The following is a 23097-nucleotide window of genomic DNA, read 5'->3' on the forward strand; positions in this document are numbered from 1 at the left end:
TGGGGCCTTCTCTTGCCCCTCACTGCGCCCTGCCCACCTCGCCCCTCACTGTGAGGGAACCCTCCCGGATGTTCTGGTCTTTAGTGCACATCGGGCCCTGCAAACCTGGTGTAGAATTCTGGGAAGGGCCCCCGCCTGCTCTCGGCAACCTGCGTGCCCTCACGTCCGGAGCCGGAGCGAGGGAGGTGGCTCCCTCCTCCCCAAATAAAGACCATTCAAATGTGAAATCAAAAGTTTAATCTGACACCGTTAAATATATTTATATATCTCGCATGGAGAATTTCTCTTGAAACATAAGAATTAGAAATTACAAGTAGGTATATGCTTCCTATATTCAGATAAATTGGTTTCTATTCATTATTGAGATTCCGGACAGGCAAACACATCACGGATCTACTGCAGTGGACGACAGGACGGGACCACGTACAGACACAACGGTGTTGGCGTCTTCCTCCCCAGCCAGAGGCCGCTCTCCCAGCGCGACCGTTTCTGGGATGCAGTGTCCATTGGGACCGGAAGGGCGGTGTGCACGAAGCAGGGCGGGGGGGGGGGGCCCGGGGATGCGCTCACACCGAATCCTAGATGGAGCCCAACAGTGTGGAGCTGTCTGCGCCCCTTCTTGGACTCCATCGTTCTGAGTTCAGCGAGATGAGCGCCGTTTCCGGGGGCGGGCGGTGGCAGACCTCACGGTCAAGTGCTATTCCGGCAAGCCCGGATCGCCTCTGGACGCCCGTGTGTGTCACACGAGGGTCCGACCTAGGCGACGGGGGTGCTGACGACCGGGGGGCCTGCGGCCAGCACTGCCACGTTGCTCCCTGCTGCTACGAGCTCACGCAGATTAAAATGCCCGTCTCCCCGCAAGTCCTTCTAGGAACGGGTGCTCAGGTGCTCTCCGGATGCCGGCAGGGCCCGGGACATCCCCTGAGAGGGGGGAACAGGTGCCTGCTGGGGGGCTAGAGCGCTCCTCGGGGACCGGGAGCTTGGGACCTGCCAGACTGTTCCCAGATTCCGGCTGTCCCGGGGGAGAGTGCTCTTCAGCTGCACCTGCTGTTGCGACGTGTGAATCCGTATTTTGAAGTTAAAAGTGTGGCTCCCCAGGCGGGAAAGCGGTTGCCCCTGGAGGCCCCTGCCGGCCCCTGGGGGTGGGTGGTAGAGATGGGCCGTGGACCTTGGAGTGTGGGGGGGGGGGCGTCAAGCAGCCCGGGTGGGAACAGAACCGAGATGCGGTGACGATTTTCTTATTATTTGCCCCACAGCTGCTGAATGTTAGTAACTGTTGCTCTGACTCCCGAAGAAGCCGGTGGCTCCTCTGGGTGAGCAGCGTCTCAGAGACAAATGCCACATGTGTCTGCCATGCCTGGTGCCCTGCCCGCGTCGTCTGGGCCCCCTCCCTGCAGAGCCGGCCGCCCTCCAGACTCACAGGTCACGAGCCAGCCCTCAGAGGCCGTGCGGAGTGCGAAGCCTGCTGCATCGTTAGGACGACGCTGTTTGCAATTAAGAATGTGAATGTGTGCTTCAAGGAAAAGGGTTTTCTTTCAGGAAAGTGAAACCGGATAAAGTGATTGCCCCCCGTAATCGCATGATTCCACCGATCTCTCCTTACTGTGATTTGGTTGAACGAAAACGCGCATTTTAACCGGTAAACTGCACCGACCAGGCAGTTGTGTCATTCCGGGTGCGGGCGCCTCCTGGCCCGGGGCCCCCCCGCCCCGCGGCTCACTGCGGGAGGGCCCTGAGGATGGCGTTGACCTCCTCCGCCACGGCCGTCAGCGCAAACTCGAACTGGCCCTGGAAGGACAAAAGCGGGGGAAGCCGTGAGTGGGGCCGCTCTCCTCTGGACTCCGGCCCTTAGCTCTGGTGTTATTCTGCAGAAAGGGCGCATATGTGCATAGAAAGGAGAGGTGTGGGGGATCCTGATGCGGGCTTCCCGGCCTCGATCGCCGCACGGTGCTTACGGAAGGTGCTGGCGGGGGGGGGGGGGGGGGGGGGGAGCCGAGTGAGGGCACACGGGAATTTCTATTTCTGCAAGCGTTCTGCAGCTCTGAAATAATTTCAGAATTTCAGATAAACCCCTAGGAAAACAGTGTGCTGTGACTGACTGATAAGGTCTCTTCACGCTGATCATATGAGGGTCTCGTCACATTCCCGGGGGCCACGGAGGGACGGGGGCCGAGCGTGCATGGTGCTGGCACCTGGGTGGAGGTCCCCGGCTGGGGCAGGTGCCGCTGGGGGGCGGGGGGCACGGCCGGGGCAGCTCGGGAGTCTTTACGAGGCTTCTGGTTCCGTGTAGGATAGGTTTGTGGTTCTGTAGGAGAATTAAGCTACATTTGCCTCAGTGCTCGGGGTTGACTTTGGCCATGAAGAACCAGCCAGGTGGCCCTGTTGAGGTATTTTAAGAAATCCTCCAGCTCACAATGTGTTCAGCCTAGTCTTCCGGCCGCGTGGCTTCTCGGTTCTCCCCAGAGCGCTTGGGATTTAGAGCCTCTCCCCCACCCAGGGCCTCTCCCCCACCCAGCTCAGACCTTGTGTCACGTTTGAGTTCCACAGTAACGTTCAGACAGAACAGGGGCTTGGGGACTTCTGGCACTTTCTGGGGGAAACAGCGGGACCCCAGGAGGCAGGGGAAACTCCCTGCAGTCCCGGAACCGTCACCCCGAGGCACAGAGCACACTCCTCTGGGCCTTGGGCCACCTCCATTTCATGAGTGCCGTTTACAACTTCAAGTCCTCTTGGGTGCAAAGAAGCAGTTTTGCAAGGGCATCTTTTACGGACTTTGGGTCTTTGGTGGAGGCTCGTAGCCTCTGAGAGTGAGGACGACCTTGGCAAAGAGGAGATTCTGTACTTGGCGACCTCAGTGCTCTCACGGAACAGGCGTGGGAGCTCCTGCTGCTGCTGGACACGGGTGTCTCCGAGCGCCAACGGAACGGACCGTCGGCTTCGCCGCACTTCCAGCTCGGGAGCAGCCCTGTCTTTCTGCCTTTTGCTGCAGACGTGGCCTTTTCGGTAAGTATGCAGATCAGCCACGCTGAGGCGCTGGAGGACCCCAGCGCACCCGGGGGACATTTGACGGCCACACAACAGAGCCGTGGTTCTGAGGGCCGGAAGCAGGGGAGTCTGGCAGAATGTTTAGTGAATCTAGAACATTCTCCCGCAAGGGTGCTGGGGTTTATCATTGACATCTTTTTATAAAAATGTGATGCTCTCCCCTTCCCCTGCATCTGGTGCATGGAGGTCTGCCTGCATCGTTTTCTGTTGAGATTCGGGCGGTTGCCGGGACCCCGACTGACCCTCCTGGGAGGGGCCCCTGTCCCGCCTGGGACCTGCCTGGGAGACGTCCAGTCCCCTTCCCCTCTGCCCTCGCTCGGAGACAACCGCGGAAAGACGCCCGAGGGCTGGCCCACAGTACCTTTGTCTGGACCATGCCCGGTCTCTGGTCCCTCAGGTGCTCCAGGGTCGCGGCGATATCAATCTCCTTAGCGCCTGCAAGAAACAACAAACACAAATCGGGCCGAGTTCAGACACGACATGAGCCGCGCTCCGCGGTCACTCTCCTGCATCAGGCCCTTCGGGCTCAGAGGCCAATTGAAAATGATTACACTCATTCCTCAGCAGGCCTGGCAGGCAGCTGCGATTTCGGTGCTCAGAGAAAAATCAGGCAAGGCGGTTTTCATTAGCATTGATTCAAGAAAGCCGGGCTAAAAAATTGCTGTCAGAAGCCCAGAAAGATACTGCAACAGCCACATCACTATTAGAAACTAAAATGTGATTTTTGTGTGTGGCATTTTAAAGAATGTTTTAGAAATAGAAAGTATATAAGCTTTAATTTCAATTGCGTAGGATCTTTTTTATTTCACGTAACGAAAGATTAGACTAATAAATCCCATCCATCTGAATATTGGCTTTTAAATGTGGAGCTCCCAGCGAGGGTTCCAAACGGTGAGAAAAGGCAGAGACGGCCCTGGCTGTATTCACTGGCCGGACTTTCGCGGAGAGGTGCCTCCCCACAGATAGCATCTGTCTCGATTCAGGTGATCCGGGCTTCACAAAAATAATACCACTGGATTTTGAAATTTTGACCTTATTGTTGTTGTTTTTTGACGTTTATTTATTTTTGAGAGAGAGACAGAGCATGAACAGGGGAGGGGCAGAGAGAGAGGGAGACACAGAATCGGAAGCAGGCTCCAGGCTCCGAGCCGTCAGCACAGAGCCCGACGCGGGGCTCGAACTCATGAACCGAAAGATCATGACCTGAGCCGAAGTCGGACGCTCAACTGACTGAGCCACCCAGGCGCCCGACGTTATTGTTAATTCAACATGTATTTTTGTTTTTCTACTTCTAGTAGATAGAGAACAGTGCCGGCTCTCAGGCCCGCAAGCTTCTTACAGTTTAAGAAGCATTTTACACAAATGCAAACCGTGGGCGGGGGAGCAGCCGTCACCTCCCAGGTGGCCTCGGACCCACGCGCCGAACCCCAAGCAGGTGCCATGTTGCCAGCAGCACCTCGTCACCAGGGCCCCCGCCGCGCAACAGCTCATGCCCGGTCGCACGGAGCAGGTGGCCACGACCGTCGGCAGCCAGATGGCATCAGGCGGATGGGCCGAGGGGCCCCGCGTCTCCAGGCCCTTCTCTGTCTGCACCCCCCAAGTGTGCACATCAGTCCCCTGAGGCACAGAGCCAGGAGAACGAGTTTGAAAGCTTCTAAGATTGTTAGAACGTTTCAAGTCCTGTGGTTCTGTGGCTTACAGACAGCGGGTGTGATGGGCATCGAGGGAGAAAGATGGGCAGGGGAGGGGCTGGGAGGAAACACGTCCAAAGCAAACGTAGCTGCACAGAGGGGAGCAGCAGGAAGTACGGACAACCTGGCCGTGTGTCCCCCAGACCAGGAGCCCGGGGGCTGGGGGCACCGCTCGGCCGGCACTGAGGCTGGCCGTATCCATGACCCCAGTCTCCCCTTCCCTGTCCTTGAGCAGACACGACAGGAATGTTCACATCTCTCTCTCTCTCTCTCTCTCTCTCTCTGTTTTTAATGTTTATGTACTTTTGAGAGAGAGAGAGAGAGAAAGAGAGAGTGGGGGAGGGGCAGAGAGCGAGGGAGACACAGAATCCGAAGCAGGCCTCAGGCTCCAAGCTGTCAGCACAGGACCCGACTCGGGACTCGAACCCATGAACCGTGAGATCATGACCTGAGCTGAAGTCGGATGCTTAGCAGACTGAGCCACCCAGGTGCCCCATCATCTCTAGGGCTGTAGGGACAGCGCTGGGCGCGTCGGGAGCTCCTAGTCAATGCGGCCGCCTTACGGGAACCAAGCTGCCAGGTAGGGACCGTCCTATTGGGACACTGTGAGCTCCCCCATGTCTTAAATCAGGGCCTTTATAGGAAGGGGAAGAAATTCCCCTTCTGGACCAGCCAGACGTCCCCCAGGGAGCTCGGCAGTCGGGTCCACTGAGAAACCCACTCAAGGACAAGACAGGGGTCAAGTTCTGGGCATGCTGGTCAGCTGGCCTTGAGGGTTATAGTTTTTGGAAGCCGACGAGGCCACAATAAACAGTCTCGGTTTAAAGGGAATCCGTGAGCCTGAGACCCTCTGAAACAAAGGAGGAGTCTGCCCTGCTACCGAAAGGGGGGAAGGAGGAGAGAGGAAGTGGGGGGGGCCCCTGGCCACGGCCACGGTGTGTGGTGACTCCCGGTCGCCGAGGCTCCAGGAGCCGCTGCCTCTCGTCACCTCCCCACTGGAGCGCCCTGCCCTCAGGGCCCGCTCGCGAGTCACAGGGACAGCCGTGCACAGAAACTGGCTTCTTCAAGAAACAAGCTTGTCCTCAGAAGGTTAAACCCGACGCGGGGGGCGAGTGAGGGGGAGACGAATGTGTCCCGCCCACGCGTGGCACTTCCGTTCTCCGGCCGGGCGGGTCAGCAGCAGAGCCCGGTGCTCAGGGCTCTGCTGGGATGGGTCCCACAGGCGCGGCCCCGGCCCGGGCACTCGCTGCGTTCCCCTTCCCCAGTCCGGGGCTCCCTGCCGGTGTGGGTGGGGTCTCAGGCTGGCACAGAGCGCTGGGGGGGGGGGTGCCCTGCGGGGCCCGGCCACGTCGTAATTCACAGGAGCCACGGCACTCCAGACGCGCGTGAATCGTGCTTCGCAGATCCCGGGTGCTCCCGGGAGAGAAGTACTTCTGCTCGGCGATATCCCACGCTGGCCTCCAGGCTCGCGCAGGGCCCCTACCTTCTGCGACCGCTCGCCTTCTGACCACGGGTCCTGGATTTCAGAAGCATCCGGTGCGGGGGCAGGTCCTTCCGAAATGAAATCCCAGGGCTTCGTGTAGGATCCAGACTTAGATAAAAAGTGTCTTTTTAGGGCACTTTCTTTTAGTCCTTCAGGCTGGCTGGAAAACCTCTTTCAACAGCTGTTTTATTCTGAGGCTGTATGGAGGCCGTCCCTGCCTGGAAGCCGCCGGCACGGGCTGGGGCCACGCGACGTGGCCCGGTGCTGCCTCTGGTCGCACGTGCGGCCCTCCCTCCTGGGCGGCTGTCCCGAGCCTGCAGGATCCTTGGATGGATGTACGAATAAACTCTCTAGTTTTATTACATCGTGACGCCCTCTGGACCACTGTTCGTGAGAGAACGTGAGAGAACATGGCTGTCCCCGGAGGGGTTCGAGATGAGGAACCGGCCAGGGACTGGCTCAGGAGCCCACTTTTCCTGGAGCCAGAGTTGGACAGTGAGGAAATCAAACCGATACTTAAAAACGTCCAGAACGAAATTCAGGCAACTGATGGATTTATTAAGTAAAGCCAGCGGGGTGACGCGGACGTCCCCTCGCTTGTTAGGATAAGACCATTGGTTGTTGGCAACGTGAGCAAAGGGAGAAGCTTGCAGAACTCACGTCCGTGGTCTGTCCTGAGCAGTGGAGACACAAGGGGACGCGGTGGGAGGAGCCGCCACACCCTGTCCAGTGGCTCCCACGTGCAGTGGGGCCTCGCGGTGCGCGGAACACAGAATCTGCATTTATAAACAGATCCGTGAGGGTCACAGGGTGGAGAGGGTGTGTGGGTCCTTCGCTACTTTATGAAAGGCTTTACTGAAGGCTAAGAGATTTATTTAAATCCTCCCAAATCAGGGAAGCTCCCTCTAGTGCATTGAAAAGGGGACCCTCTGTTTAAAAATTTCATTTTGCTGACAACATGTTACATTCTAGGGGAACAGACTATTCGGTGTGGTGCTCACGTCCAAAAGCCTATAATTAGTCAAAGAATCATAACCTACAAAAAGAATCGCATACCCAAGACAAGACCGGCAGGGATGCAGACTGGTCTCCAGTGTTTTCTGTCTGAAAGCATCATGACCCCAACACCGGAGTGCTCCCTGAAGACCCCATTCAAGGCGGCTCTGCAGGTGCACCTCCCCCCCCCGCCCACCCCGGGACCCAGGGCCGTCCCCCTCTCCCTGTCCGGACCGTCTTCCCTGCCGCCCTGCATGGTCCACTGACTCCCCCAGGGCACCGTCCAGTAAATACTGATCTCTGCCAGTTTCCAGTTCACTCAGGGTCCACTGGTTTCCAAGTTTACATATCAGCTAAATCCATTTTTAAAAGTATTTAAAAAATTTTTAAATGTTTATTCATTTTTTGATAGAGACGGAGTGTGAGTCGGGGAGGGGCAGAGAGAGGGGGAGACACAGAATCCGAAGCAGCTCCGGGCTCCGAGCTGTCAGCGCAGAGCCCGACGTGGGGCTTGAACCATGAGATCGTGAGATCGTGACCTGAGCTGAAGTCGGACGCTTTACCGACTGAGCCACCCAGGCGCCCTTCAGCTAACTCCATTTTTTTTTTTTTTTAATTTTTTTTTTCAACGTTTATTTATTTTTGGGACAGAGAGAGACAGAGCATGAACGGGGGAGGGGCAGAGAGAGAGGGAGACACAGAATCGGAAGCAGGCTCCAGGCTCTGAGCCATCAGCCCAGAGCCCGACGCGGGGCTCGAACTCACGGACCGCGAGATCGTGCCCTGGCTGAAGTCGGACGCTTAACCGACTGCGCCACCCAGGCGCCCCCAGCTGACTCCATTTTTAAGACAGGAGAGGTTTTCTAGCTCTAGATAAAAGGCATTAACCATTAACCATTTGATTGAAGTGTGGAAACTGATTTTTGCAGGGAAGGAATCAACCTGAGGTTAAAGGAAACCAAGTTCGTGGCGGGGTGCTTTGGTCTCTCCTGGCGTTTGCTTCCTGGTCCAGGGGGTCGTGTGGCCCGCCCACTTGTGCCAGCGTCAGGTGCACGCTCCTGGGCACGGGCCGTGCTGTGTCCACACACAGCTTTCGGCCCCCTGCTACCTAGTGAGGCCGAATACCCGTGAATCCGTTTTGCTACAGAGTTTTTACCCAGAAGGCTTGCAACCTGCCGGGGTCCAGTGTGTTTTCGTCCAGGTAAAAGAGACAATGTGTGTCAAGTGTGCAAGGGGGAAAAACTGTTACTTTGCTTCCGCTCCAGGGGGATCTGAGCAAAGGAGCCAAGTGGTGAGATGCTGCCCCGGGAGACCAGAGCTCCTGGTGAGGTGGGGTGGGGGGCCGGGGTGGGGGGTGGGGGTGAGGAGGGGTGGGGGGGTGACATAGGGGTGGGGGGTGAGGCGGGGGTGGGGTGGGGGTTGGGGGTGAGGCAGGGGTGGGGGGCCGGGGTGGGGGGTGGGGGTGAGGCGGGGTGGGGGGCCAGGGTGTGGGTGGCAGGTGAGGAGGGGTGGGGGGGTGACATAGGGGTGGGGGGTGAGGCGGGGGTGGGGTGGGGGTTGGGGGTGAGGCAGGGGTGGGGGGCCGGGGTGGGGGGTGGGGGTGAGGCGGGGTGGGGGGCCAGGGTGTGGGTGGCAGGTGAGGAGGGGTGGGGGGGTGACATACGGGTGGGGGGTGAGGCGGGGATGGAGTGGGGGTTGGGGGGGAGGCGGGGGTGGGGGTCCGGGGTGGGGGGTGTGGGTGAGGCAGGGGTGGGGGAGCCAGGGTGGGGGTGAGGCGGGGGTGGGGGTCGAGGTGGGGGGTGGGGTGAGGCAGAGGTGGGGGGGCCAGGGTTGGGGGTGGGGGTGAGGTGGGGATGGGTGCCGGGGTGGGGGTGGCAGGCGAGGAGGGGTGGGGGGGTGACATAGGGGTGGGGGGTGAGGCGGGGGTGGGGTGGGGGTTGGGGGTGAGGCAGGGGTGGGGGGCCGGGGTGGGGGGTGGGGGTGAGGCGGGGTGGGGGGCCGGGGTGGGGGGTGGGGGTGAGGAGGGGTGGGGGGGTGACATAGGGGTAGGGGGTGAGGCGGGGGTGGGGGGCCGGGGTGGGGGGTGGGGGTGAGGCGGGGTGGGGGGCCAGGGTGTGGGTGGCAGGTGAGGAGGGGTGGGGGGTGACATAGGGGTGGGGGTGAGGCGGGGGTGGAGTGGGGGTTGGGGGGGAGGCGGGGGTGGGGGTCCGGGGTGGGGGGTGGGGGTGAGGCAGGGGTGGGGGAGCCAGGGTGGGGGTGAGGCGGGGGTGGGGGTCCGGGGTGGGGGGTGGGGGTGAGGCAGGGGTGGGGGAGCCAGGGTGGGGGTGAGGCGGGGGTGGGGGCCGGGGTGGGGGGTGGGGGTGAGGCAGGGGTGGGGGAGCCAGGGTGGGGGTGAGGCGGGGGTGGGGGTCGGGGTGGGGGGTGGGGTGAGGCAGAGGTGGGGGGGCCAGGGTTGGGGGTGGGGGTGAGGTGGGGATGGGTGCCGGGGTGGGGGTGGCAGGCGAGGAGGGGTGGGGGGGTGAGGTGGGGGGTGATGTAGGGGTGGGGGGGTGGTGAAAACCGGGGAGGATTTCTGCTGACCCTGGAGGGGAACTGCCAGATCAAAGGAGCCGAATCTGCATCCTATTCACTTGAGAATCAAGGATGCCGGAACCCACCCCCAAAATATTTTTCATGTTCTTTTATTTCTATTTAGTTTTGTGTTTGAGAAAGAGAGAGAGAGCGTGCGAGCACAAGCGGGGTAGGGGCAGAGAGAGAGGGAGACACAGAATCCATAGCAGGCTCCAGGCTCCGAGCTGTCAGCACCGAGCCCCATGCGGGGCTCGAACCCACAAACTGAGAGATTATGACCTGAGCCGGAGTCAGACGCCCAACCGACTGAGACACCCAGGCACCCCTTTCTCGTGTTTTCTAAAAAGCAAATTCCGAGTCATTTTTCAGGAGAAACTGAGATCCTTCCACATTTTTATAAAAACTGTAAGTCAGACAGAACCTGGGCTCGGTCAGCGTGCAAGGTCACTGCAAGGCCACCACCCTTTGTTTCTGCCGGAGGTCGTGGGGCTCCCAGTGGGGCACGCGGGCCGGGCACCCCGGTGGAAGTGAGCGCGCTGGTCGTTAGGCGTGAACAGGGACAGGTGGGGGGACGGCCCAGCGCCCCGGGGACCCCGGAGACCCTGCCCTGCCAGGTCCCGCTGCCTCTCCCACCCGCCCCAGGAGCAGGTACCGTGGGCTCAGGGCAGGAAGGAGATGCAGAGGCAGCGAGGGACGCGGGAGCCCCCTGGACGAGGTCCCACGCAGCCCAGAGAAAGGCCGGTGTGGTGACTGCGTGGGGGTGGGTCCTAGGAAGGCAGCAGGGCCCCCACCCCCGCCCCGCCGAGGCACCAGAATCGCCGTAGGCTCGTGTTCCTGGTCCGAGTCTCCAAGCGGGTCCTCCTGACCTTCTGTGAGGTTGGGACACAGGGGCCAGCCAGGCCGCCCCCCAACGGAGGAACGAGTCCTTCATGGCGACTGGCCCTCCGCGGCTCACAAGTGGGCCTGGCGGCCGCCGCTCAGCCCTCAGGGCGATTTCTGCTCAGAGAGTCGGCCACGCGGCAGGCCCTGCCCTGGAGCCCGAGGCCTGGCTGGGCTCCCGCTGACGGCGAAGCATCGGGACCCTCTTCCGTGGACTCCCCCGGGCCTCATGGAAAGGGGACCGCGAGGGGTCTGTTCCACCGGCAACACTCAGCGCAGCGTGTTCTGTCCGACTCAGTCCGGGTGACCGTGGGACTCTGAGAGTGACAGAGGCCCAGCCCCTGCACCGCTGCCCCGGCCAGACGGCACCCGCCCCTGCCAAAGGCCCGACACCACATGTCCTTGGATTAGCCTGGCCTATGGTGTGCGCGGATGGGGTCGCAGCCCCGAGACCTGCGGCCGGACGGGGCGCCCGCCTGTCTGGGCTGCAGCTCTGTGCACGGCCTCCGACCCCGTGCCACCCCACGTGCCCGGTGCCGGCTGGGGCAGGGGCGCGCCGGACGGCGGGGAGCCGATGAGGGGGGAACACGCACACGCCGCCCGATGGAGGCGACTTGTCCAACCTCGGCGCAGCCCACGCGAGGCCCCCGCCACCCCGTTCCAGACGCGTCTTTCAGCCTGAGGTTGTCACGAAGCCGGAGACGAGGCGTTCGCCCCGTGAAGTCACGCTGAGGCCACGCTGTCGGAGAAATTCCTTTTCTGCCAGCTCTTCACGTTTGCATGCTTCAAACATAAGACAAACACGTTCCCCTCGACACGCGCCGTGGTCTGTGGCCTTGTCTGTGGCCACGTGCATGCCCACGGCGAGGGTGGGCTCAGCCCTCCCGCACACCTCCTCCCCTCTCCTCCAGCCAGTCCTGTCACTTCCTAGTCAGTGACCCTGCCCTTCCAGGCCCTGAACAGACCCTCCCCGGCTCCCCCGCTCCCCAGGCCCGGGGACCACAACCACCACCCTGTCTCCGCAGGCCTGACTCGGAGGGTCCTGCTGCCCTCTGTCGTCTCAGCCTCCTGGGCTCTGCCATTTGCAGAAAGACCAGGGATCTGTGTCGCCCCGGCCAGCCGGAGGGGTTCTGGAAGTCGCCAAACCTCTGAAATCTGCTTCCTCAGTTTACAACAAGGTGTCAGAACGTACGGGCCTCAGGTCCCCTTCTGTTCCGGGGGCCACAGTCCGTAGATCTGGTCAAGGCTCTTCCCGGGGGGGGGGCGGGGGAGGGAGGCACAACCCCTGAGCCGCATCCCAGGCGAAGGTCCTCGTGGCGCTCGCCACCCCTACGAGCTGAACACGCCGTCTGTCTCTCTCCACGGAGGATGAGCTCGGGGACGGTGACCTGGTTTCCCTGCCTTGTTCACCGTGCATTCCGGACAGTGTGCCTGGCAGGGTGTTCAGTAAATACCAGGTTGAAATGAGGCTTCCGTGGCTCTGCCACGAGAGGGACACTGTGGCCTGGTGGCAGTGACCGTGGGGCATCCAGCACCCGTGACAGAAAGGGGCCGGGGAGCCGTGGTGCGGCAGCGGGGGGCAGCCCGAGCCTCGCGGTCACGGAGCCCGCTCGGCCCCGAGAAGGGCAGCGGCGAGACAGGAGAGCTCAGCGGGGCCTCCGAGGTCCCGCTGCTTCAGATGCCACGCGGGCGCCGCGTGGAGAACAGACGGAGGCAGAAGCGAGTGGGGCCGGGAGAGACAGGGTGGGAGGCACCTGGGGATGCCCACCAGTGCCGTTCCCCAGAGCCGCGTGGCCCGGCGGGACTCCCCGCGATGACAGAGGTGCGCTGTGTCGTCCGCCACGGCAGCCACGGGTCGCGTGTGGCGTTGGGCACGTGATGTGTGGCCAGCATGACAGAGGCACTGATTTTCAAATTTTAATTCACTAAGTAGGCACATGTGGTTAGTGGAGGGCTGCTGGGTTTTAAAAAGTTCAAGGAGCCACAGGATGTTATTTAAGAAAGGTATTTTGATAGTCGACAACAGCATCACGTAGTTGAAAGTTGCCGGAAGAGTCGACCTTAAATGTTCTCACCACAGAAAGAATCGTAACCACGAGGGGCGATGGAGGTGCTAACTAACCTTACTTTGGTAATGGTTTTGTAACAAATACATTTATCAATTCACCACGTTGTATACCAGAAACTTACACAACGTTCGATTGCAACTATATCTCAGTAAGGTCGGGAAACTTTTAAAGGCATTTTGACATTGTTACTTGTGACAGATACTGAGTCCTGATGCACAGGCACTCGTGCGGGCGGTATTATTCAACTAGTCTGGCTGAGCTTTGTGATCTGTCGTGTCTCTTGGTCTCCAAACCTAGTATCCAGTCTACTACTCTGACCTGCTGTTAAAAGTTTGCATGTCTGGAGGCGCCTGAGTGGCTCAGTCAGTTAAGTGTCTGTTGATTTTGTCTCAGGTCATGATCTCACAGTCCGTGAGTTCGAGCCCCACATCGGGCCCTGTGCTGACATCTCAGAGCCTGGAGCCTGCTTGGGATTCTCTGTCTCTGTCTCTCTCTCTCTCTCTCTCTCTCTGCCCCTCCACTGCTTGCACTGTCTGTGTCTCTCTCTCAAAAGAAATAAATAAACTTAGAAAAAGTTAACGTAGGGGAAAACCTTTTTTTTTTTTTTTTTTTTTTTTTTAAATAACAGCCATTGTAACGGGTGTATTCCTTATACCAGACAATTCAGGGCAGACTTTAAAAAAGGGGCGGGTCTGTTTGTTGGCAGGGAAGAGGCAACCATAGGGCATCGTTATCAAGGACACGGGCTGTCAGAGGAGCCTGGGTTCACATCCCGGCTAGGTCATGTGGCGGCTGCGTGACCTCGGGTGGGGGAAGCCCAAATGTCTTTACCTGACAAATGGTAATGAAAGTGTTAAGTCCGCAGGGCCGTTGTGGGATAACCACTTTCAGTGTCAATACGTAAGAAACAAAGCTGGGGACAGATCTTTTAAAAAACACTCTGTGTGTTTCCCACACGGATTACGTATCACTTTCCGGAGAACGTAGTTGTCACCGGCCGGATGAACGCAAAGGGTGTGTGCTCACACACGAGGCCCAGAGGGACACACACCGAAGAGTTAAGAGTCGTCCACACCTGCACAGTGTGCCACACTCGGGCCTCCCCGCGCACACGCGGGCGCGGCGGGCGGGCGGGCAGTGGTGTTCACTCAGGGTCTTGCGGCGGGGCGCTCGGGGGGTGGGGTCGGTCACGGCCCCGCACGAGTGACACAGCCGGCCGCCGCCACCTCACGGTGACCCGGCAAATACGGCCGTGGGGAGGCACCGTCCACCCGGTGCTTACAATGCCTCTAAAAGATCGCAAGGAAAAAACCCAAACGTGGCCGAGACGTCACTGACGCGCGGAGAAGTCACAGCTTTGGAAAACGTCTCGGCTGCACGCGAGCCGGGGTCTCCCGAGCGGGAGGAGCGCGCTCCCCGGGCTATGCTGATGCGGGACGGACGGACTGACGGACGGACGGAGCCGGAAGCGCCCTGGCAGCGGCGGCAGGGACGCGATGAAGGTGTTTACGGGTCGGGCGGGGGGCCGGGGGCCGCTCGCTTGGATTCCAAAGGGCATTGTCGTCCGCCTGCTAACAAACCAGACGGCGGAGAAAGCACGCGAATCGCGCCTCGCTCATTCTCCAAGGCCCCTGAAGAGGACAAGGGCCTTAATCCCCGAGGGCCCCGTGTGAACGCGCAGGGCTCCGCTCCGGGCCGCACGCGCTCCCGGGCCCTGCCGTCCGGATCCAGGGGCTCCGGTGTCAGTGTGGCGCACTCGGCAAGGCTTGGGAAAGGCGTTCTTTGGTCCCCATGCGATTCATTCCTTGGAAGAAAAGGAAATGGGAAGAAAGGTTTCGTGTCCGGGCTTTGGGCCTTTGATCATCTGACGAGCGAGGTCTGTGGCGCGGCCTCCGGCTCTCAGGCCAGACAAAGGCAGCCCGGGCGCGACAGGCCGGGCCAGCTTGTCCCAGAACAAAACCGGGGGCGGGGGCGCAGTGTGGCGGCCTGGGAAAGACCCACTTGGTCGGCGAGGGGCCGTCCTGCCCTTTGATCTCTCCTGAGACCGCGGCCCAGGCCCCAGGTCAGGGGATTTCACACCGCACGCCCCCTCCCCGGGCAGAGGGGAGCAGGTCAAGAACAGAACGGGGAGGGGGGGTGACCGATGGGCCAGGGCCTGGGGCGGCCCTCTCTGGCCGGTTCCCCATGGCTGGGCTCCATTGTTGACGGCCGCCCACACTTGACGTGGGATTTGACGTTACATGGCACAGCAGAGCGGGTCAATGCGGGCTGGGGCTCGGACAATGCCGGCACCCCGCCCCCCGGCCGGCACGTCAGGCAGGAACATTCTCCTCCACAGCTGCCTCTCGCGAAGCAGCGACTGCACCTCGCAGCATCCGGCTGTGCCGCACCCCCTCGCAGGACACCCCCGGTGACCCCCCAGCACTGGGAAAGGGTGGCATCCGCCCCGCGCCTGTGGGCGAGCCGGGCTCCACCCTGGCGCGAACCCACACGGGAGGCATCTCGAACACGAGCGCCGGTCGGGCTCCTTCAGGAGGAATTCTGATTTAACACGAGGCAAGCGTTACGTGTGCAGCAGGCCGAGAAGGGAGGGCAGGTACCAGGGACGAAACAGAAATTCTGCTAGAGCTCCGAGCTCCCGTAGTGGCGAGTTTGCAAACGAAAGGATGTGTTTGATAAGACACAGTAGCATTAGCGGACAGGAAACTTTTAACTAAAAAGATTAGGATCACGTTACGCTCTAAAACCAAAATACGTCTTCACCAGTGTCGGACCTTTTGTGTTTTTGCGTCAGTCTCTTTGTTTGCGCGTGGCCAGCACTCAGCTAATTTCGGGCACTTGAAATAGTATTTGGCGGCACAAAGCCGATCTCGTTCTCCCTCCGGCGTCCGGCCAGGAAGCCGTGGACGTCCGGCAGGGTGTGGGGTGTGCAGCCGGGTTCAGTCCTGGTCCTCCGGGAGCAGGTGGTACCAGCAGAGATGCCTCACGCGCTAGTCTCTACGTGTGAAACAGCGGCCTGTGGGCTCATCCACACACCGGTATCCTTGGTCTGGAGACGGGCTCCGTCTCTCTTTTTTTTAACCACAAGAAAGTGGAGTAAGGAAAATGCTTGTTTTAGAGTTGCCAGCATCGGCGTGAAAATGTACTGAAATTGTTTTCTTTTTTTGAATTATTAAAAAGTTTTTTGGATGTTTGTTCATTTTTGGGAGAGAGACAGAGTGTGAGCAGGGGAGGGGCGAGAGGGAGACACAGAATCCGAAGCGGGCTCCAGGCTCCGAGCCGTCAGCTCGGAGCCCAACGCGGGGGCTTGAACTCACGGACCGCGAGATCACGACCTGAGCTGAAGTTGGACACTTAACAGACTGAGCCCCCCAGGCACCACTGAACCTCATTTCTATAATCTGCTCCTGCTTCTGGGCAAAGGACGTTCTGGAAGGCGGGGCCTGTCTGCGAGGACACACGTGCGAGTGTGTGTGTAGATGGAGGGACCGTTTGGTTCACGGGTGAGAGAGACGGGAGGTGTCCCCACCTCCTTCCGGGGCCCGTGGGTCGTGCATGGGCACCGCAGGGAAAGCGGTGTTTTCTCAGAGCAGCTTGGGCAATGCAGCAGCATCCTGGGTTGCCATGGCGACTTGCGAGTGACCGTAGAAGAGGTGGGTCCGACACGGGGGTTTCCCCGAACGTGACTGTGGAGCTCGCTCCCTGGTCCCTAAGGAGACCCCTCATGGGTTTCTTCCCGAGACCACGTTGTGGGTGCTGCAGACCAGCTCAGCGCCCACACGTCCACGGGAGCGAAGGGGCCGGGGCTTACGTCCTGCTCCCGTGGTCCGCCCAGTCCCAAGGTGGGGGGGCGCTCTCCCCGTGGTCCGCCCAGTCCTGAGCAGGAGTGGGGGGGGCCGCTCTCCTCGTGGCCCCTGCTCTCGGGCACTGTTGGTGCCCCTGTGCCTTCTCGCCGTGGGGCGCTCAGGGTGCAAGTCCCCGTGCCGCGTTTGGGAGGAAGAGACCAGGAGGAGAGGCCACGTAGGTGCAGGTATGTCGAACAGGGGGTGTTCCGGGTTTTATCTGAGATAAGACGGGGTCGGGCGACCGCAGTCACCCCCAGAGGCGTAGCGGAGTCTGGAATGACCGACGCTGTATTCTGCAGGTACGGTTTATGCCAACACTTCAAGGATACTACGAACTGCATTTAAAGCTCCAAGCGGCGTCTTCGCCTCGATCGCGCTCATCGTAGCACGTTCAGCAGGCGCTTACCCGGCACCCGCCGCGCGCCCAGCCCCGCGCCCGACACCGGCAGCAAGGGAAGAGCCACAGAAACACCGTGCGTGCTGCAGACAGCTTTCACGTGATCCGGGGAAGGGACAACGAGCGGCTAATTTCCTCCGAGGCCGCCGAGAGCATTACCCTGAGGTTGCCACGGCAACGCTGGCCCCGCTCGGCCCCAACAAAGCAGCCCGCTCGCTCGGAGCCTCACCTTTGGCCATCTTGTTGAGAACCATGTCGATCAGGACGTAGGTGCCGCTCCTGCCCGCGCCGTCGCTGCCAACGGAAGGGGAGAGGTGAGAACGCGGCCGGGGCCACGTGAACCCCGCACCCACCAAAGCCAGCAGACGGCCGATTGCCCTCTGCGTTTAAGGGGAGTCGTGTGGGGAGAGGGAGGCTGTGAATTTGAGAGAAGGCGGAAGAAAGCGGGGTGAGGAGGCATCGCTGGGTGGAAGAGGGGAGGGGGGAGGGGCAGGGGAGGAGGGAGGGAGGAGGAGGGGGGAGGAAGGGATGGGGGAGGGGAGAAAGGATAAAGAGGAGAGGAGGAGAGGAGGAAGGAGGAGGAGGGGGGAGGGAGGAGGAGGAGGCGGAGGGAGGAGGAGGAGGGGGCAAAGGGAGGAGGGAAAGGAGGGGGAGGGAAGGGAGGAGGAGGAGGAAGAGGAGGAGGAGGAGGAAAAGGAGGGCGGGAGCCCCCCACCCTCGAAGCAGGGATTAGCTAAGGTGCCTGCGTGGATTGGCTCCCGGCTTCCTCTTTCCTCCCAGAGCCGAGGGGCCACGGCCGCCCTGACACCGACAGGCGCCTTCCAAGCCGTCCACCCGCCGCCCGGGACACCCGTGCCTCCGGGCCGTTCCCTTCCGCTCTCTGACGGACCCACGGCGCAGCCCCCACTGGTCCCGCACAGACCCACGCGGAAGCACGCGGACCCGTGCAGTTACCAGGCACCCGACGCAGACACACACGGTTACACGCGCGTGGTTCCACAGCACACACGCTGACACGTGGTCAGACACCCACACGGAAGCGTGCACACTGGTCGGCCGATCGGACCGTCTTGGCGTCTGATCTTTGGAGACGTATTTCCATTTTGGCCCAGCAGAAAGGAACATTCTACGCAACAGAGCACGGCTCTTCGCCAGACCCGGGTGGATGTGAAGCCCGGGGCGCGAGGGCACCCTCACACGGGCGTCTGAGTGCCTCTACTTACCAGGGTGAGTGCAGCCCGTCTGGGTTTTGCCCACAGGCAGACTCACGTAACCAACTGGGGGCGGCCGTCCCTCCGGTCACGACAGAGTCTGCCCCTGCTCCTAACGGGCCCCAAGCATCTCTCAGCAGCTTGGCTCCACACCTCGTGAACCGGTGGCTAAGACAAGGCCACGGACCACAGACACCGCCTCGGGGTTTGCGTGAGAGCCACGAGGGCTGAAGAACAACTAGGGCGGCGGGGCCCAGGCCGCCGGAGACCGGGTGTGGGACGCCCAGCGGCTCGCGGGGAAGAGCGGGCCACGTGCGGCTCACTCGGGTGTCAGTGCAAGAAACACACGGCCGCATTTAGCTCGAGGGCCTAGAAGATTAACTTTGTATCTCTGGTCCCCTTCAGAAGCGCCAGTTAGATGTACTTATCACCTCACTGTGGCTGCCTTCTGAGGTGGCGAGCGCGTGTCATCCACGTGAGAACTTGTACTTGCCTGCAGTGAACAATTATTGGACAAGAACGGCCCCTGTAGCACTTGTTTACTTTTCTGAAACGAAAAGAGACAGAAATTACGGTTACGCACCACGACTCCTGTCCCCCCGCCTCGCAAAGTAACTCCCAAGCCAGGGTCACGGGGCCCATCGGTGGCACCGTTTCCCACAGCCTGTGTCACCAAGTCAAAATCACACGCGCGTTTTCAAAGATTTATTTTCCTTGTCGGTGTTAAGTTATGAGACAGAGCTTTAAAAACAACTCTTACGTTTTCACCATCTTCCCTTCCCTGGACAAGCCAGACCCCGGGGGGCTCGGTCTTTGGCCTGCCCCGCCCCCACCCCGCCCCCACGTCTGCGGCTCCGCTCGGCCTGACTTTCTGTTGTGACGTGGGCATCTAGACTCTGCTAGAACGGCCGAGTTCTGCGATGTATTGCTCCAAGTTTCTTACGTCCTAGATGTCCTATCGGAATGTAATAGGAGTACTGTCTCAAAAGAGCAGCTTAAGGTCCCTTCTGGTCCGTCCGGTGGGTCCGGGCTTCTTCCTTCCACAGAAACCTGAGCTTACACCAGAGACAAGTCCTTCCTTTGTACACATTTGAACGTGTTGACAAACAACTTCGCTGTGCAGATTCTAGACCAGGATTGATGAAAATTAACAAGGAGCTTAGATTATCTCGTGACCGAGCCCTAAATCGAAACAGAGGGCTGATTTAAAATTCACTGTGTAAGCTCCAAATGTGTCGGAAGTCAGTGAAACCCCTAAACTTGCTTACAAGGTACATGAAAATTCTCAGTAAAATAGTTCTGAATAGAGAAAAGTAAATGAGCCAAACGCGTGAGGGGGCTGTGCTCGAAATTGCTCTGTGTGAATTTCTACAATGTATGACACGGGGCAAAATTAAAAAAAGAGAGAGAAAAGAAAACCGGTGCAAAAAAAAGGACCTTTTCCCTCGCACCGGAAACAGGAAAACGCCGCATTTCTCTGCGGAGGCTGGCCTGCCCGGCACAGGGACGGTGTGGGAAGTGTGTGTTCTCTCAGCGGGTGGCCTGGCTTCAAACCCCTGGACGCGGAGACGGAGGGGGCGCTGGGGGCAGGCGGCTGGCCCGGGCGCCCGGCGGTACCTTCCCCCCAAGCACAAAGCTGGTCCTTTCCATCTCCTCTACGGGTGAACGGAGTGAGGCCCCCCCGCCCCGCCGGACAGCACGAGGGGAGCCCAGGCGTGAGGTGATGCGCCCTACGACGGGGCCACCCCCACGCCCCTCGGGCCGCCTCCGGCAGCATTTAAAGTTGGCAGGCCACCGAAAGTCTTAAAAGTGAGAAGACCCACGAACACGGGTGAAACAGGCTGCTCGGTGGCCACCTCTGCTGGAGCTTCGGCTGGCTTTCGAGGCGCACGTTAACGTCGGGGTGGAGCGGGACGGTGAAGGAAGCACACGTGAGCTCATCGAGATCGAGCAAGCGTGCCACGGTGCCCTCAGAGTTCGTGGGCCTTTGAGAATAAAACAGATTGAAAAATAGACCCGCTACTTTCTCCTACTAAAACTTTCCATTCTCGGGGCGCCCGCCTGGCTCAGGCGGTAGAGCGAGAGGCTCCTGGTCTTGGGTGGTCAGTTCCAGCCAAGACCGTAAGTGTCTTATAAACTCAAGGTGGTCGAGATGAACACCCAGCATCACGTTCATTAAAGTGGTAATTTACAACCGGAAATGGAGGTGGTCTGCATCTTAAAACTCCCATCCTTGACTTGGGTCGTAAGGTCAACAGAGCTTTAGGTTTGACAAAGTACATGCCAGACCCCAAGATGTGCCTCAAATGTGAGCAACGTGAGGTCTGCCAGCTCATCTGAGGCTGTGTGTGTGCACGTGCCCTGCGAGTGCATGGGTGTATGCACTGTGTGTGCATGTGTGTGCACCCGCCCTGCATGCATGCGTGTGTGCATGTGCCCTGTGTGCACGTGTGTGTACACACCGTGTGTGCACGTGCCCTGCCCGTGCATGTGTGTGTACGCACTATGTGAGCATGTGTGTGCACCCGCCCTGCATGCATGTGTGTGCACGTACTGTGCGCGAGCGCCTTGCATGTACATGTGTGTACGCACTATGTATGTGCATGTGCCCTGTGTGTGCGTGTGCACCTGCCCTGTGTGTGGGGCGAGACCTTCATGTGTATGTGTGTGTACACACAGTCTGTTCATGTGTGTGAGCTCTGCATGTGCATATGTGTGTACACACTGTGTGTGTGTGTGTGTGGGCACATGCCCTGTGTGTGCATGTGTGTGTATGCACTGTGTGCGTGTGTGCACGTGTGCCTTGCATGTGCATGTGTGTATGTACCCTGTGTGTGCATGTGTGTGCCCTGTGTGTGCATGTGTGTATGCTCTGTGCACGTGTGTGTGCATGTGTGTATGCACTGTGTGCATGTGCGCCCTGTGTGTGCATGTGTGTACACACTGTGTGCGTGTGTGCCCTGCGTGTGCATGTGTGTGTATGCACTGTGTGTGAGCATGTGTGTGTGCACACTGTGTGCATGTGTATGTGCCCTGCGTGTGCATGTGTGTACATACTGTGTGTGCATGTGCCCTGCGTGTGCATGTGTGTGTATGCTCTGTGCACGTGTGTGTGCGTGTGTATGCACTGTGTGCATGTGCGCCCTGTGTGTGCATGTGTGTACACACTGTGTGCGTGTGTGCCCTGCGTGTGCATGTGTGTGTATGCACTGTGTGTGAGCATGTGTGTGTGCACACTGTGTGCATGTGTATGTGCCCTGCGTGTGCATGTGTGTACATACTGTGTGTGCATGTGCCCTGCGTGTGCATGTGTGTGTATGCTCTGTGCACGTGTGTGTGCGTGTGTATGCACTGTGTGCATGTGCGCCCTGTGTGTGCATGTGTGTACACACTGTGTGCGTGTGTGTGCCCTGCGTGTGCATGTGTGTACATACTGTGTGTGCATGTGCCCTGCATGTGCATGTGTGTGTATGCACTGTGTGTAAGCATGGGTGTGTGCACATTGTGTGCATGTGTGTGTGCCCTGCATGTGCAAGTGTGTACATACTGTGTGTGCATGTGCCCTGCATATGCACCGTGTGCATGTGTATGTATGCACTATGTGCACATGCGCCCTACATGTGCAAGTGTGTGTATGCTCTGTGAGCGTGTGTGTGTGTATGCACTGTGTGCATGTGTGTGTGTGCCCTGCGTGTGCATGTGTGCACAGTGTGTACTCTGTGTGTGTGTGTGTGTGTGTGTATGTGTGTACATGTGTAGAATGTAGCAGGCTCAGAGTCAGATTAGATCTAGGACGGCTGTATTTTTGTAGGCCTTTTACTAGAAATCTCTCGGTCGCTGAATCTCTTTAGATGTGAACCTCCAACATTCTGTTATACTTCGTACTGGGCTGTCCAGTCTGTGCTTGTAAAGACTAACCCAACGTCTGCACGTTCACACCCTGGTCAATCACAGGTTTTGGTCATTTTTTCTGAGGGGGCCAAGTACAAAAATAGTACATTAAAGAAAGAAAGAAACAGTAAGCGTACTGGTTTCAGAAAACCATCACCGGAAGGAATCGCGGGACCGGAGCGTCCCATTCGCAGCTGGTCAGCCTCGCTTTCGGCAGAGTGCAGTAAGCACGGCCCCCTCGGCAAAGAAAAATTGCTAAAAAGGAATTCCCGGCACCTACGACGGCAGCTTGCTTCCGAATTCCCGCAGTCCCCGTTCTGACTTCACAGAGTATTTAAAACATTTCTCTCTCCAGCGCGCTGTGACCGGCCGCCTGGTGTGGCCCACGAAGGTTTCGCTGTCATTTTAGTCGCCACGTTTAGCCCCGCCCCTGCCAAACCTATCCACAAAGGGCCACGAGCAATCGAGGAGACGCGCGGTGTGCAAACAATGTGCCCGCGTGGCTGAGAATTTCATTGACAAAGAGTCACGTGCTTGTACCGTCACAACGTAAAACATCACAAATAGAAGGGCAGGAGCGTCACATCGTCAACAAAAGCGTTCACCTGGTTGACCCAAGATACAGATGCAGATTATTCATGAAGGTGGGCAACACACAGCTGTCCTGTGTCACTCGATTAGAACAAATCATCAGCAAGCCAACGGTTGCAAACATGGAGAAAAATGGAGGTTAGATATATTTCAACAGGAGCATTCACTGAGAAAGAACGATTAGTAATACAAACCGACCCACGGGTCGCTGAGTGACAAGGAGCCGCATGCAACCCACAGCGAGCAAAGGTCAGAGGTCGTGAGAGGCTCAGGAAGGGGGCCCCCCACACTGCCCAGCAGCAGAGTCACAGCCTCCAATGATCACTTTTGTGACTATGCAACTGGGCTCATATTACTAGCTGCAACATCACAAAAATGACACTGGCCACCGCTCATTAGCTGGCAAAGTAAGGGTCTGAGTGCCGCTG

The 23097-nt window shown here is 59.2% G+C and overlaps 1 protein-coding gene across 7 annotated transcripts in view; it reads right to left on the reverse strand.

Moving 5' to 3' along the window:
* Positions 1-220: 220 nt before the first annotated feature.
* Positions 221-23097, reverse strand: part of PTPRN2 (protein tyrosine phosphatase receptor type N2) — an 801801-nt gene continuing 778924 nt past the window's right edge. For all 7 annotated transcript variants that reach the window (XM_023250823.2, XM_023250821.2, XM_045053088.1 and 4 more), the window contains 4 exons: positions 18681-18734; positions 17206-17270; positions 3407-3480; positions 221-1788 (listed from right to left, as the gene is read on the reverse strand). In XM_023250823.2, coding sequence (XP_023106591.2) covers positions 1717-1788; positions 3407-3480; positions 17206-17270; positions 18681-18734 — 265 coding nt within the window. In that variant the 3' untranslated portion in view covers positions 221-1716. The remainder of the gene's footprint in view (positions 1789-3406; positions 3481-17205; positions 17271-18680; positions 18735-23097) is intronic.

The sequence above is a fragment of the Felis catus genome, chromosome A2 (assembly GCF_018350175.1).
Source record: "Felis catus isolate Fca126 chromosome A2, F.catus_Fca126_mat1.0, whole genome shotgun sequence".
NCBI lineage: Eukaryota > Metazoa > Chordata > Mammalia > Carnivora > Felidae > Felis > Felis catus.